Genomic DNA, 16016 nt, shown 5'->3' on the forward strand with positions numbered 1-16016 from the left:
GGGTTGGGGGGTCCTGGAGGGAGATTGAGGGGTTTCGAGAGGGGTTGAGGGGTTTTGGGGTCCTGGAGGGGATTGAGGTTTTTGGGGGGTCCTGGAGGGGTTTGAGGGGGTTTGAGGGGGGGTTGAGGGGGTTTTGGGGGGTCCTGGAGGGGGGTTGAGGGGTTTTGGGGGGGTCCTGGAGGGGTATTGAGGGTTTTGAGGGGGGTTTGAGAGGGTTTTTGGGGTCCTGGAGGGGTTTTGAGGGGGTTTTGGGGGTCCTGGAGAGGGATTGAGGGGTTTTGGGGGTCCTGGAGAGAGATTGAGGTGTTGTTTTTGGGGTCCCCCCCCTTTTTTCCCCCCCCCCCCAGGACATCAACAAGCGGCTCTCTCTGCCGGCCGACCCCCGCCTGCCCGAGGGGGGGCTCCCCGCGCCCCTCAGCCGCCGCCTGCGCCGCGTCTCCCTGGTGCGGCCCCAGTACAGACCAGTAGGAACCATAGAGACCAGTAGTGCTCCCAGTCTGGGCAGGGAGGGGCCTCCCAGTGCTCCCAGTCTGGAGAAGGAGGGGCCTCCCAGTCTGGGGAGGAGGGCCTCCCAGTGCTCCCAGTCTGGGGAGGGAGGGGCCTCCCAGTGCTCCCAGTCTGGGGAGGGAGGGCCTCCCAGTCTGGAGAGGGAGGGGCCTCCCAGTGCTCCCAGTCTGGGGAGGGAGGGGCCTCCATTGCTCCCAATCTGGGGAGGGAGGGGCCTCCCAGCGCTCCCAGTCTGGGAGGGAGGGGCCTCCCAGCGCTCCCAGTCTGGAGAGCGAGGGGCCTCCCAGTGCTCCAGTCTGGGGAGGGAGGGGCCTCCCAGCGCTCCCAGTCTGGGGAGGGAGGGCCTCCCAGCGCTCCCAGTCTGGGGAGGAGGGGCCTCCAGTGCTCCCAGTCTGGAGAGGGAGGGGCCTCCCAGTCTGGAGAGGGAGGGCCTCCCAGCGCTCCCAGTCTGGAGAGGGAGGGGCCTCCCAGTGCTCCCAGTCTGGGGAGGGAGGGGCCTCCCAGTGCTCCGTCTGGGGTGGGAGGGGCCTCCCAGTGCTCCCAGTCTGGGGGTGGGAGGGCCTCCCAGTGCTCCCAGTCTGGGTTGGGAGGGGCCTCCCAGTGCTCCCAGTCTGGGGAGGGAGGGACCTCCCAGTGCTCCCAGTCTGGAGAGGGAGGTGCCTCCCAGCGCTCCCAGTCTGGGGAGGGAGGGCCTCCCAGTGCTCCCAGTCTGGAGAGGGAGGGGCCTCCCAGTGCTCCCAGTCTGGGAGGGAGGGGCCTCCCAGCGCTCCCAGTCTGGAGAGGGAGGAGCCTCCCAGCGCTCCAGTCTGGGGAGGGAGGGGCCCTCCCAGTGCTCCCAGTCTGGGGAGGGAGGGGCCTCCCAGCGCTCCCAGTCTGGGGAGGGAGGGGCCTCCCAGTGCTCCCCAGTCTGGGGAGGGAGGGGCCTCCCATGCTCCCAGTCTGGGGAGGGAGGGGCCTCCGTGCTCCCATCTGGGGAGGGAGGGGCCTCCAGTGCTCCCAGTCTGGGGCGGGAGGGGCCCTCCCAGTGCTCCCAGTCTGGGGTGGGAGGGGCCTCCCAGCGCTCCCAGTCTGGGGAGGGAGGGGCCTCCCAGTGCTCCCAGTCTGGAGAGGGAGGGGCCTCCCAGTGCTCCCAGTCTGGGGAGGGAGGGGCCTCCCAGTGCTCCCAGTCTGGAGAGGGAGGGGCCTCCCAGTGCTCCCAGTCTGGGGTGGGAGGGGCCTCCCAGCGCTCCCAGTCTGGGGAGGGAGGGGCCTCCCAGTGCTCCCAGTCTGGAGAGGGAGGGGCCTCCCAGTGCTCCCAGTCTGGGGAGGGAGGGGCCTCCCAGTGCTCCCAGTCTGGAGAGGGAGGGGCCTCCCAGTGCTCCCAGTCTGGGGTGGGAGGGGCCTCCCAGTGCTCCCAGTAGGCTCTTCTCTCCCAGTCTGAGATCGGCTTCGGGAAGTTAGAGACTTACGTCAAACTGGACAAACTGGGAGAGGTGAGGGGGGGGCCGCAACCCACACCCGTGGCCCCCCGTGACCCCCCCAAATCCCTATGGTCCCCCCATATCCCCATGTCCCCCATGACCCCCCCAGATCCCTATGGCCCCCCCAACATTCCCATGGCCCCCCGTGACCCCCCCAAATCCCTATGGCCCCCCCACATTCCCATGGCCCCCCGTGACCCCCCCAAATCCCTATGGCCCCCCCACATTCCCATGGCCCCCCGTGACCCCCCAGATCCTATGGCCCCCCCAACATTCCCATGGCCCCCGTGACCCCCCAAATCCCTATGGCCCCCCCACATTCCATGGCCCCCCGTGACCCCCCCAAATCCCTATGGCCCCCCCACATTCCCATGGCCCCCCGTGACCCCCCCAGATCCCTATGGCCCCCCCAACATTCCCATGGCCCCCTGTGACCCCCCGATCCCCATGGCCCCCCCAGTATCCCATGGCCCCCGTGGCCCCCCCAGATCCGCATGGGCCCCCATATTCCCATGGCCCCCCGTGACCCCCCCAAATCCCATGGGCCCCCCCACATTCCCATGGCCCCCCGTGACCCCCCCAGATCCCCATGGCCCCCCCATATCCCATGGCCCCCCGTGACCCCCCCCATATCCCCCCATATCCCTCCATGTCCTTCTATGTCCTTTCATATCCCCCCGTGTCCCCCCCTATCCCCATGTCCCCCCATGTCCTTCTATGTCCCCCATATCCGCATGTACCCCCATATTCCCATGTCCCCCCGTGTCCCTGTGTCCCCCCATATCCCCATGGCCCCCCATATCCCTCTATGTCCCCCCTATCCCCATGTCCCCCATGTCCCTCTATGTCCCCCCACATCCTTGTGTCCCCCATATCTCCATGTCTCCCTGTGTCTCCTACACCCCCCATATCCCCCCATATCCCCCCATATCCCCCCATATCCCCCATATCCCCCATATCCCCCCATACCCCCCCATATCCCCATATCCCCCATATCCCCCCATATCCCCACACCCCCATATCCCCCATATCCCCATATCCCCCCATATCCCCCCATATCCCCATATCCCCACACCCCACACCCCCATATCCCCCCATATCCCCCCATATCCCCCCCATATCCCCCCATATCCCCCCATATCCCCCATATCCCCCATATCCCCCCATATCCCCATATCCCCCCATATCCCCCATATCCCCCCATATCCCCCATATCCCCCATATCCCCCCCATACCCCCATATCCCCCATATCCCCTTATCCCCATATCCCCCCATATCCCCCCATATCCCCCATATCCCCCATATCCCCATATCCCCCATATCCCCCATATCCCCCATATCCCCATATCCCCCATATCCCCCATATCCCCCCCACCCCATATCCCCATATCCCCCCATATCCCCCCATATCCCCCATATCCCCCCATATCCCCCCATATCCCCCCCATATCCCCCCATATCCCCTTATCCCCACGCCCCATATCCCCCTATCCCCCCCGCCCCATATCCCCCCATATCCCCCTATATCCCCCATATCCCCCAATCCCCATATCCCCCTATCCCCCATATCCCATATCCCCCACACCCCCCATGTCCCCCCATATCCCCCCATATCCCCCCATGTCCCCCCCCCCCATATCCCCCATATCCCCCATATCCCCCCCCATATCCCCCATATCCCCCATATCCCCCATATCCCCATATCCCCATATCCCCCATATCCCCCATATCCCCCCATATCCCCCCATATCCCCCCCATATCCCCCCTATCCCCCCATATCCCCATATCCCCCCATATCCCCATATCCCCATATCCCATATCCCCCCTATCCCCCCATATCCCCCCCATATCCCCCCTATCGCCCCATATCCCCCCATATCCCCCCATATCCCCCCTTTCCCCCATATCCCCCCATATCCCCCCTATCTCCCCCCATATACCCCCCATATCCCCCCATATCCCCCTATCCCCATATCCCCCCCATATCCCCCATATCCCCCTATCCCCCCATATCCCCCATATCCCCCCATATCCCCCATATCCCCCCTTATCCCCCCATATCCCCCCATGTCCCCCCCATATCCCCCCACACCCCCATATCCCCCATATCCCCTTATCCCACACCCCATATCCCCCCTATCCCCCATATCCCCCCATATCCCCCTATCCCCCATACCCCCATATCCCCATATCCCCCCATGTCCCCCCCATATCCCCCATATCCCCCCATATCCCCCCATATCCCCCCCATATCCCCTTATCCCCACACCCCCACACCCCCTATCCCCCCATATCCCCCCCACACCCCCCATATCCCCCCATATCCCCCCATATCCCCCCATATCCCCCCATATCCCCCCCATATCCCCCCCATATCCCCCCATATCCCCCTATATCCCCCCATATCCCCCCCATATCCCCCCATATCCCCCCCATATCCCCCCTATATCCCCCATTCTCCCCTATACCCCCCCATGTCCCCCCATATCCCCCCTATATCCCCCTATATCCCCCCATATCCCCCCATATCCCCCCATATCCCCCCATATCCCCCCATATCCCCCCATATCCCCCCATATCCCCATATCCCCCCATATCCCCCATTCCCCCCATATCCCCCCCATATCCCCCCCCATATCCCCCCCATATCCCCCATATCCCCCATATCCCCCCCATATCCCCCCATATCCCCCCATATCCCCCCATATCCCCCATATCCCCCCCATATCCCCCCATATCCCCCATATCCCCCCCATATCCCCCCCATATCCCCCTTATCCCCCCCATATCCCCCATGTCCCCCCCATATCCCCCCCCCGGTGTCCCCCATTGTCCCCAGGGCACCTAACGCCACCGTCTACAAAGGACGCAGCAAACTGACCGAGAACCTCGTGGCCCTCAAAGAGATCCGTTTGGAACACGAGGAGGGGGCGCCGTGCACGGCCATCCGAGAGGGTACGCGCTCGCACGAGGATTTGCACGAGGATTTGCACGAGGGTTGCACGAGGGCTGAGGGAAGTGACATTGGGGACACATAGAGTGACATTAAGGGGGTGGCAGTAGGGATGGGGTGACATTAAGGGGGTGATATGGGGGTGCGGTGACGCTAAGGGGGGTGATCCAGGGGGTGTTGCACGAGGGTTTGCACGAGGGTTTGCACGAGGGCTGAGGGAAGTGACATTGGGGACGCACAGAGTGACGCTAAGGGGGTGCAGTAGGGATGGGGTGACATTAAGGGGGTGATTATGGGGTGGGGTGACGCTAAGGGGGGTGATCCAGGGGGTGTTGCACGAGGGTTTGCACGAGGGCTGAGGGAAGTGACATTGGGGACACATAGAGTGACGCTAAAGGGGTGGCAGTAGGGATGGGGGTGACATTAAGGGGGTGATCCAGGGTGTGTGGTGGCTTTGCACGAGGGTTTGCACGAGGGTTTGCACGAGGATCGAGGGAACACACACACAGAGACACTCATGAGGGTTTTGGGGACCCCGTGGGGTGACAATAAGGGGGTGTCCCCCCCCCCCTCTTTTCCCGACAGTGTCCCTTCTCCGGGACCTCAAACACGCCAACGTGGTGACGTTGCACGACATCGTGCACACCCCCCAGTGCCTCACGCTCGTCTTCGAGGTACCCTGGGTGAGCACCTGAACCCCACTTTTCTGAGCCCCAAAATCCACCCCTGAGCCCCAAAATCCCCCTTTTCTGCCCCAAAACCCCCTTTTCTGACCCAAAATCCCCATTTTCTGCCCCAAAACCCCCTTTTTCTGACCCAAAATCCCCCTTTTCTGACCCCAAATCCCCATTTTCTGCCCCAAAATCCACTCCTGAACCCCCAAATCCCCCTTTTCTGCCCCCAAATCCCCTCCTGAACCCCCAAATCCCCCTTTTGTGCCCCCAAATCCCTTCCTGAGCCCTCAAATCCCACTTTGTGCCCCCAAAATCCACCCTGAACCCCCAAATCCCCCCTTTTTCTGCCCCCAAATCCCCTCCTGAACCCCCAAATCCCCCTTTAGTGCCCCCAAATCCACCCCTGAACCCCCAAATGCCCCTTTTCTGCCCCAAAATCCCCCTTTTCTGACCCCAAATCCACCCCTGAACCCCCAAATGCCCCTTTTCTGCCCCAAAATCCCCATTTTCTGCCCCAAAATCCACTCCTGAGCCCCTAAATCCCCATTTTCTGCCCCAAAATCGACTCCTGAACCCCAAAATCCCCCTTTTGTGCCCCCAAATCCCCTCCAGAACCCCAAATCCCCCCTTTTCTGACCTCAAATCCACCCTGAACCCCCAAATTCCCTTTTCTGCCCAAATCCCCCTTTTCTGCCCCAAAATCCCTCCTGAACCCCCAAATCCCCCTTTTCTGCCCCCAAATCCCTTCCTGAACCCCCCAAATCCCCCTTTTCTGCCCCCAAATCCCCTCCTGAAACCCCCAAATCCCCCTTTTGTGCCCCAACAAATCCCCTCCTTGAACCCCCAAATTCCCCTTTCTGTCCCTAAATCCCCTCCTGAACCCCCAAAACCCCCTTTTCTGCCCCCAAATCCCTCCTGAACCCCCAAATTCCCCTTTTCTGCCTCAAATTCCCCTCCTGAACCCCAAATCCCCCTTTTCTGCCCCCAAATCCACCCCTGAACCCCCAAATCCCCCTTTCTGACCCCCAAATCCCCTCCTGAACCCCCAAATCCCCCTTTTCTGACCCCAATCCACCCCTGAACCCCCAAATCCCCCTTTTGTGCCCCAAATCCCCCATCGCCCCCCCCCAAACCCTCCCCTATTTTGGGGTCCCCCCCCCAGGATCGGGACCTGAAGGCAATACCTGGACGACTGCGGGCAACGTCATCAGCATGCACAACGTGCGGGTGAGTGCGCGTGCGAGGGGGCGTGAGTGTGCAAGGGGCATGCGAGGGGCGTGAGGGGGTCAGAGGGGTTGAAAGGGGGTGATAAGGGGTGTGCAAGGGGGTCAGAGGGGTGTGCAAGGGGGTTAAAGGGGTGTGGCAAGAGGGTCAAAGGGGTGTGCAATGGGGTCAGAGGGGCCGTGAAAGGGAGTGAAAGGGGCGTGCAAGGGGTCGAGGGGTGTGCAAGGGGGTCAAAAGGGGTGAAAACGGAGTCAGGAGGGGTGTGCAAAGGGAGTCAAAGGGGTGTGCAAGGGGATCAAAGGGGTGTGGAAGGGGTCAGGGAGGTGTGCAAAGGGAGTCAAAGGGGTGTGCAAGGGGGTCAAAAGGGTGGTGAAAGGGGTCAGAGGGGTGGTGCAAAGGAGGCAGAGGGGCGTGAAAAAGAGGTCAGAGGAGCCGTGCAGGGGGGTCAGAGGGGCGTGCAAAGGGGTCAGAGAGTCGTGCAAAAGGGGTCAGGGAGGCGTGAAAGGGGTCAGAGGGGGTGTGCAAGGGGTCAGAGGGGGTGTGCAAGAGGGTCAAAAGGGTGTGCAAGGGGGTCAGAGGAGTGTGGAAGGGAGTGAAAGGGGTGTGCGATGGGGTCAGAGGGGTGTGCAAAGGAGGTCAGAGAGTTGTGCAAAGGGTCAGGGGGGCGTGAAAGGGGTCAGAGGGGCGTGCAACGGGGTCAGAGGGGGCGTTGCAAAAGGGGGTCAGAGAGGCGTGAAAGGGGGTCAGATGGGTGTGCAAAGGGGGCAGAGGGGTGTGTGAGGGGTCAGGGGTGTGTGCAAGGGGTCAGAGGGTTGTTGAAAGGGGTGTGCAAAGGGGTCAGAGAGGGCGTGCAGTGGGGGTCAGAAGGGGTGTGAAGGAGGGTGAAAGAGGTGTGCAAGGCGGTTAGAGGGTGTGCAAGGGGTCAGAGGGGTGTGAAATGGGGTCAGAGGGGTGTGCAAGGGGTTCAGTAGAGGTGTGAAAGGGGTCAGAGGGGCGTGCAAGTGGGGTCAAAGGGGTGTGAAAGGGGTCAGAGGGGTGTGCGATGGGGTCAGAAGGGTGTGCAAAGGGGTCAGAGGGGTGTGAAAGGGGTCAGGGGGGTGTGCAAAGGGGTTAAAGGGGTGTGAAAGGGGGTCAGAGGGGTGTGCAAGGGGGTCAGATGGGTGTGCAAAGGGGTCAAAGGGGTGTGAAAGGGGGTCGGGGGTGTGCAGGAGGGTGAAAGAGGTGTGCAAGGGGGTTAGAGCGGTGTGCAAGGGGTCAGAGAGGTGTGCAAGGGGGTCAGAGGAGTGTGAAAGGGGTGTGCGATGGGGTCAGAGGGGTGTGCAAGGGGGCAGAGGGGTGTGCAGGAGGGTGAAAGAGGTGTGCAAGGGGGTTAGAAGGGTGTGCAAGGGGATCAGAGAGGTGTGCAAGGGGGGCAGAGGGCGTGCAAGAGGGTGAAAGGGGTTGTGCAAGGGGGTCAGATGGGTGTACAAGGGGGTCAGATGGGTGTGAAAGGGGTCAGAGGGGTGTGCTGAGGGGGTCAGAGGAGCGTGCAAAGGAGTCAGATGGGTTGTGTGAGGGGCTCAGAGAGTCGTGCAAATTGGGTCAGGGAACGCAACGATCAAACCCTAAGCTGTGCAACGAGCTGTGCAAGGCGGGTGTGACGACGAGCTCGGCGCTCTCCGTGGACCATGGGGGGAGGACTTGGGGTGACGGAAAAGGGGGGGTTGGCGGTACGACAACCGTGCGACGAGCGTGAGAACGAGCGTGCAAGGAGTGTGAGACGAGTGTGCAAGGATGTGTGCGATGCGTGTGCGAGGCGCGGGCGGGGGCAGCTGTTCCTGTTCCAGCTGCCTGCGCGGCCTCGCCTTCTGCCACCGCCACAAAAGTCCTCCACCGCGACCTCAAACCCCAAAATTTACTGCTGAGTCGGCGCGGGGACCTCAAACTGGCGGATTTCGGTCAGTGCACCCCAAAAATCCACTCCCCGGGGGGACCCCAAAATCCACACCCAGGGGGGACCCCGAAATTTCATAGGCTGAGGGGGGGCACTGAAATTCATACGTGGGGGCATCACAAAATGCAACCCAAGGGCGTCAAAGTCCACCGGGGGACCCCGAAATTCAACCCGGGGACCCCGAAATGCAATGTGGGGACCCCGAAATGCAACATGGGGACCCCAAAATTCAACATGGGATCGAGACCAAAATCCAACCTGGGGACCCCAAAATTCCGACCCAAGGACCCCAAAATCTGACCCAAGGACCCCAAAAATCCAACCGGGGGACCCCAAAATTCAACAGGAGGACCCCGAAAATTCAACACAGGGACCCCGAAATTCAACTATGGGGACCCCAAAATTCAACATGGGGACCCCAAAATTCGACATGGGGAGACCAAAATTCAACATGGGGAGACCAAAATCCGACACGGGGATCCCGAAATTCAACCGGGGGACCCCGAAATGCAACATGGGGACCCCGAAATCCGACCCCTAAGGACCCCAAAAATCCAACCCTGGGAGCCCAAAACCAACCCTGGGACCCCAAAATTCAACACGGGGACCCCAAAATTCACATGGGGACCCCGAAATTCAACCGGGGACCCCAAAATTCACAGCCGCTGGGACCCCGAAATCCACCGTAGAACCCCAAATCCAACCGGGGACCCCAAAATTCAATGCGGGGACCCCAAAATTCACACCCAGGGACCCCGAAATCCAACACAGGGGCACCAAAATCCGACACAGGGACCCCAAAATCCACACCTGGGACCCCAAAAATCCACCCTTTGGACCTAAAATCCACACTCAGGACCCCAAAATCCGACCCAAGGACCCCAAAATCCAACGCTGGGAGCCCAAAATCCACCGTAGAACCCAAAATCCACCCTGGGACCCCAAAAATCCAACCTGGGGAGACCAAAATTCACCCCTTGGACCTCAAAATCCACCGTAGGACCCCAAAATCCAACGCTGGGAGCCCAAAACCAACCCGGGGTACCCCAAAATCCAACCGGGGACCCCGAAATTCAACACAGGAACCCCAAAATTCAACACAAGGACCCCGAAATTCAACATTGGGGAGACCAAAATCCAAACCAGGGACCCCAAAATTCGACCCGGGGACCCCCAAAATCCAACCCGGGGGCACCAAATCCTCCCGGAGGACCCCAAAATCCAACCCTTGGACCCCAAAAATCCAACCCTGGGAGCCCAAAATCCGACACTGGGGACCCCCAAAATCCACCGTAGGACCCCCAAATCCACCCTGAGACACAAAAATCCACCGGGGAACCCGAAATTCAACTCGGGGACCCCGAAAATCCACTGTTGGGACCCCAAAATCCGACCCAAGGACCCCCAAATCCACCCATAGGACCCCAAAAATCCACCCCTGGGGACCCCAAAATCCACCGTAGGACCCCAAAATCCAACCCCTGGGACCCCAAAAATTCAACCGGGGACCCCAAAATCCACCGTAGGACCCCCAAATCCAACCCTGGGACCCCAAAATCCAACGCTGGGAGCCCAAAATCCCATCATAGGACCCCAAAATCCAACCGGATACCCCCAAAATTCAACCCTGGGGACCCCGAAATTCAACACGGGGACCCCGAAATCCGACACGGTGGGCACCAAATTCCACCCCCAGGACCTCAAAATCCACCGTAGGACCCCAAAATCCAACCCGGGGACCCCAAAATCCACCCTGAGACCCCCAAATCCACACCTTGGACCCCAAAATTCACACCTGTGGGACCCAAATCCAACCCAGGGACATCAAAATCCACCATAGGGACCCCCAAAATCCAACCGGATAACCCCGAAATCCAACACAGGGCCACCAAAATCCAACCCAGGGACACCAAATCCACCCCCAGAACCTCAAAATCCATCGTAGGACCCCAAAATCCAACCCTGGGAGCCCAAAATCCAACCCGGGGACCCCAAAATCCAAACCGGGGACCCCACAAAATCCAACCCGGGGACCCCGAAATTCAACATGGGGACCCCAAAATCCGACCCAAGGACCCCAAAATCCAACCCTAGGGAGCCCAAAATCCAACCTGGGTGGAGACCAAAATTCACCCCTTGGGACCTCAAAATCCACCGTAGGACCCCCAAATCCAACCCGGGGACCCCGAAATTCACACTGGGGACCCCAAAATTCAACATGGGGAGACCAAAATTCAACCCGGTGGGACCCCAAAATACCAACCCTGGGAGCCCAAAACCAACAGAGGGACCCCGAAAATGCAACGCGGGGACCCCGAAATTCAACATGGGGACCCCAAAAATGCAACACGAGGACCCCGAAATTCAACACAGGGACCCCGAAATTCAACATGGGGACCCCAAAAAATCCGACCCAAGGACACCAAAATCCGACCCTGGGAAGCCCAAAATCCAACCCGGGGACCCCAAAATCCTCCCGGAGGGACCCCAAAAATCCACCGTAGGACCCCAAAATCCAACGCTGGGAGCCCCCAAATCCACCTGGAGAACCCCAAAATCCACCCTGAGACCCCAAAATCCACCCCTTGGACCCCAAAATCCACTGTAGGACCCCAAAATCCACTGTAGGACCCCCCAAATCCAACGCTGGGAGCCCAAATCCACCCCTTGGAACCCCAAAATCCACTGTAGGATCCCAAAACTCCACCGTAGGACCCCCAAATCCAACGCTGGGGGAGCCCCCAATATCCACCCCTTGGGACCCCAAAATCCACCCTGAGACCCCAAATCCACCTCTTGGACCCCAGAATCCTCCCGGAGGACCCCAAATCCACCGTAGGACCCCCAAATCCAACGCTGGGAGCCCCAAATCCACCCCTTGGAACCCCAAAATCCACTGTAGGATCCCAAAATCCACCGTAGGACCCCCAAATCCAACGCTGGGAGGCCCAAAATCCACCATAGGACCCCAAAATCCACCCTGAGACCTCCAAATCCAACCCTTGGACCCCAAAATCCAACCCTGGGAGCCCAAAATCAAAACCAGGGACCACCAAAATGTCAACCCGGGGACCCCGGAATCCGACACGGGGGCACCAAATTCCACCCCCAGGACCTCAAAATTCCACCGTAGGACCCCAAAATCCAACCCGGGGACCCCGAAATCCAACACGGGGGCACCAAAATCCAACCCAGGACACCAAATCCACCCCCAGAACCTCAAAATCCACCGTAGGACCCCAAAATCCAACGCGGGGGACCCCAAAATTCAACGCGGGGACCCCGAAATGCAATGCGGGGACCCCGAAATGCAACATGGGGACCCCAAAATCCGACCCTGGGAGCCCAAAACCAACACGGGGACCCCAAAATTCAATGCGGGGACCCCGAAATGCAACATGGGGAGCCCGAAATGCAACGCGGGGACCCCGAAATCCAACAGGAGGAGACCAAAATCCAACCCAGGGACCCCAAAATTCGACATGGGGACCCCGAAATTCAACACGGGGACCCCGAAATTCAACATGGGGACCCCAAAATCCGACCCAAGGACCCCAAAATCCAACCCTGGGAGCCCAAAATCCAACCCGGGGACCCAAAAGTCACCGTAGAACCCCAAAATCCAACGGGCTGGGAGCCCAAATCCCTCATAGGACCTCCAAAATCCAACCGGGGGACCCAAATTCAACCGGGGACCCCGAATTCAACATGGGACCCCAAAAATCCGACCCAAGGGACACCAAAATCCAACCCTTGGAACCCCCAAATCCAACCCTTGGTACCGCAAAAATCCTCCTGGAGGACCCAAAATCCACCCCTTGGACATAAAATCCACACTCAGGACCTCAAAATCCAACCCTGGGACCCCCAAATCCAACCCTTGGGACCCCAAAATCCAAACCCTGGGAGCCCAAACCAACACGGGGACCCCAAAATTCAAACACGGGGACCCCCCAAATCCAATGCTGGGAGCCCAAAATCCACCATAGGACCCCAAAATCCAACCGGGGACCCCAAAATCCACCGTAGAACCCCAAAATCCAACCCTGGAGCCCAAAAATCCACCGTGGGACCCCAAAATCCAACCGGGGACCCAAAATTCAACCGGGGACCCCAAAATCCACCCCTTGGACCCCAAAAATCCACAGGGTAAGTAACCCCAAAATCCACCCCTTGGACCCCAAAGTCCTCCCGGAGGACCCCCAAAATCCACCGTAGGACCCCCAAATCCAATGCTGGGAGCCCCAAATCCACCCATAGGACCCCAAATCCACCCCTGGGACCCCAAAAATCCACCCTGAGACCCCAAAATCCAACCCTGGAGGTCCAAAATCCACCATAGGACCCCAAAATCCCACCCCTGGGGACCCCAAAATCATCACCTCTTGGACCCCAAATCCTCCCGGAGGACCCAAAATCCACCATAGGACCCCCAAAATCCAATGCTGGGAGCCCCAAATCCACCCCCAGGAGCCCCAAAATCCACCCTGAGACCCCAAAATCCACCTCTTGGACCCCAGAATCCTCCCGGAGGACCCCCAAATCCACCGTAGGACCCCCCAAATCCAACGCTGGGAGCCCCAAATCCACCCTTGGACCCCAAATCCACCCCGGGGACCCCAAATTCCCTCCCAGTGCTCCCCATTACCTCCCAGTTTACCCCCCCACCCCCTTTTCCTCCAGGATTGGCTCCGAGCGAAATCCATCCAACAAAGACGTATTCCAACGAAGGGTGACGCTTTGGTATCGGCCGCCGGATATCCTCCTGGGATCCACCGAGTACTCCACGCAGCAGATCGACATGTGTGTGAGCGCACGAGGGCTTGCACGAGGGCTTCGCACGAGGGTCTCGCACGAGGGTCGGGAGGGGCTCCGATGGGGGCTGAGGGGGTCCCTGAGCCGCCCCAGAGGTGTTGCACGTGGACTTCGGGCTCTTGCACGGCTTCTAAAGGGTGATTTGAGGCGTCTCTTGCACAAGGGTCCTCGGCACTGAGGGTCTGGAGGGGCTCCGACAGGCACTGAGGGGGTCCCTGAGCCGCTCCAGGGGTGTTGCACGGGGACTTCGGCTCTTGCACGGCTCTAAAGGTTGCCATGTCGGGGCGTCTCTTGCACGAGGGCTTCACACGAGGGTTTCACACGAGGGTCGGGAGGGGGCTCCGACAGGCACTGAGGGGGTCCCTGAGCCACCCCAGAGGTGTTGCACGGGGACTTCGGGCTCTTGCACGGCTCTAAAGGGCCATTTGGGATATCTCTCGCACGAGGGCTTTGCACGAGGGTTTCGCACGAGGGTCAGGAGGGGCTCCAGGGTGTTGCACGAGGACTTTATGGCTTTAAAGAGGGGTTATCGGGAGCGCCAAATCCCCATTTTGCGCCCCCAAATCCCCCTTTTCACCCCCCAAATCCCCCTTTGCGCCCCAAATCCCTGCTTTGCACCCCCAAATCTCCCTTTCCCACCCCCAAATCCCCCTTTGCGCCCCCAAATCCCCCTTTTGCACCCCCAAATCCCCCTTTTTGCGCCCCCAAATCCCCCTTTGCGCCCCCAAATCCCCCTTTCCCACCCCAAATCAACCTTTGAGCCCCAAAATCTCCCTTTTGCGCCCTCAATCCCCCTTTTTCACCCCCAAAATCCCCCTTTGCGCCCCCAAATCCCCCTTTTGCACCCCCAACATACCTCTTTGCACCCCCAAATTCCCCTTTTTACCCCCAAAATCCCCCTTTTGCCGCCCCCAAATCACCCTTTTGCACTCCCAAATCTCCCTTTTGCACCCCCAAATCCCCCTTTTGCACCTCCAAATCCCTCTTTACACCCCCCGAAAATCCCCCTTTGAGCCCAAATAAATCCCCCTTTTGCGCCCCCAATCCCCCTTTTGTGCCCCCAAATCCCCTTTTTCCACCCCCAAAATCCCCCTTTACACCCCCAAATCCCCCTTTTGCGTCCCCAAATCCCCTTTTGCACCCCCAGACCCCCCTTTTGTGCCCCCAAATCCCCCTTTTCCACCCCCAAATCCCCCTTTGAGCCCCCAAATCCCCCTTTTGTGCCCCCCCCTTTTGTGCCCCCAAATCCCCCTTTTGCACCCTCTAATCCCCCTTTGAGCCCCCAAATCCCCCTTTACACCCCCAAAATCCCCCTTTGCGCCCCCAAATCCCCCTTTTGCACCCCCAAATCCCCCTTGCCACCCCCAAATCCCCCTTTACACCCCCAAAATCCCCTTTCCCACCCGAAATCCCCCTTTTCCACCCTCAAATCCCCTTTTGCACCTCCAAATCCCCCTTTCCCACTCCCAAATCCCCCTTTTACGCCCCCAAATCCCCCTTTTGCGCCCCCAAATCCCCCTTTTCATCCCCAAAATCCCTCTTTACACCCCCAAATCCCCCCTTTTTGCACCCCCAAATCCCCCTTTTCACCCCCCAAAATCCCCCTTTGTGCCCCCAAATCCCCCTTTTGCGCCCTCAAATCCCCCTTCTTACACCCCCCAAATCCCCTTTGAGCCCCAAATCCCCCTTTCCCACCCCCAAATCCCCTTTTGCGCCCCCAAATCCCCCTTTGCGCCCCCCAAATCCCCTTTTACACCCCCAAATCCCCCCTTTGCACCCCCAAAACCCCCCTTCTGCCTCGTGGCGCAGGGGCGTGGGCTTGCATTTTCTCGGAGATGGTGACGGGGCGATCGCTCTTCCCGGGATCCACCGTGGAGGAACAGCTGCACTTCAATCTTCCGCCTACCTCGGTACGGGGCAAAGTCGGGGGGATTTGGGGGAAATTTGGGGGGGACTTGGGGCAAATTTGGGGGATTTGGGGCAAATTCGGGGGGATTTGGGGCAAATTTGCGGCAAATTTGGGGATTTGGGGGCAAAATTTGGGGCAAATTTGGGGGGATTTGGGGTCAAATTTGGGGCAAATTTGGGGGATTTGGGGCAAATTCGGGGGGATTTGGGGGCAAATTTGGGGGATTGGGGCAAATTGGGGGATTTGGGGCAAATTCAGGGGAATTTGGGGCAAAGTTGGGGCAAATTTGGGGGATTTGGGGCAAATTTGGGGGGATTGGGGCAAATTGGAAGGAATTTGGGGCAAATTTGGGGATTTGGGGCAATTGGAGGGGATTTGGGGCAAATTCAGGGATTTGGGGCACAATTTGGGGATTTGGGGCAAATTCGGGGGATTTGGGGCAAATTCGGGGCAAATTCAGGGGATTTGGGGCAAATTTGGGGGATTTGGGGCAAATTTGGGGGATTGGGGCAAATTTGGGGGATTTGGGGCAAATTTGG

At 59.7% G+C, this 16016-nt stretch overlaps 1 protein-coding gene across 1 annotated transcript in view; it reads left to right on the forward strand.

Annotated features, from left to right (window-relative positions):
- LOC128849693 (cyclin-dependent kinase 16-like) overlaps positions 1 to 16016 on the forward strand; it is a 34633-nt gene that overhangs the window by 5845 nt on the left and 12772 nt on the right. The window contains 13 exon segments of the mRNA XM_054052168.1: positions 348 to 443; positions 1923 to 1983; positions 4814 to 4924; positions 5508 to 5596; positions 6759 to 6773; positions 6775 to 6792; positions 6794 to 6823; positions 8632 to 8649; positions 8651 to 8680; positions 8682 to 8757; positions 13437 to 13481; positions 13484 to 13558; positions 15378 to 15468. Coding sequence (XP_053908143.1) covers positions 348 to 443; positions 1923 to 1983; positions 4814 to 4924; positions 5508 to 5596; positions 6759 to 6773; positions 6775 to 6792; positions 6794 to 6823; positions 8632 to 8649; positions 8651 to 8680; positions 8682 to 8757; positions 13437 to 13481; positions 13484 to 13558; positions 15378 to 15468 — 755 coding nt within the window.

The sequence above is a fragment of the Cuculus canorus genome, chromosome 32 (genome assembly GCF_017976375.1).
Source record: "Cuculus canorus isolate bCucCan1 chromosome 32, bCucCan1.pri, whole genome shotgun sequence".
Classification (NCBI taxonomy): Eukaryota; Metazoa; Chordata; class Aves; order Cuculiformes; family Cuculidae; genus Cuculus; species Cuculus canorus.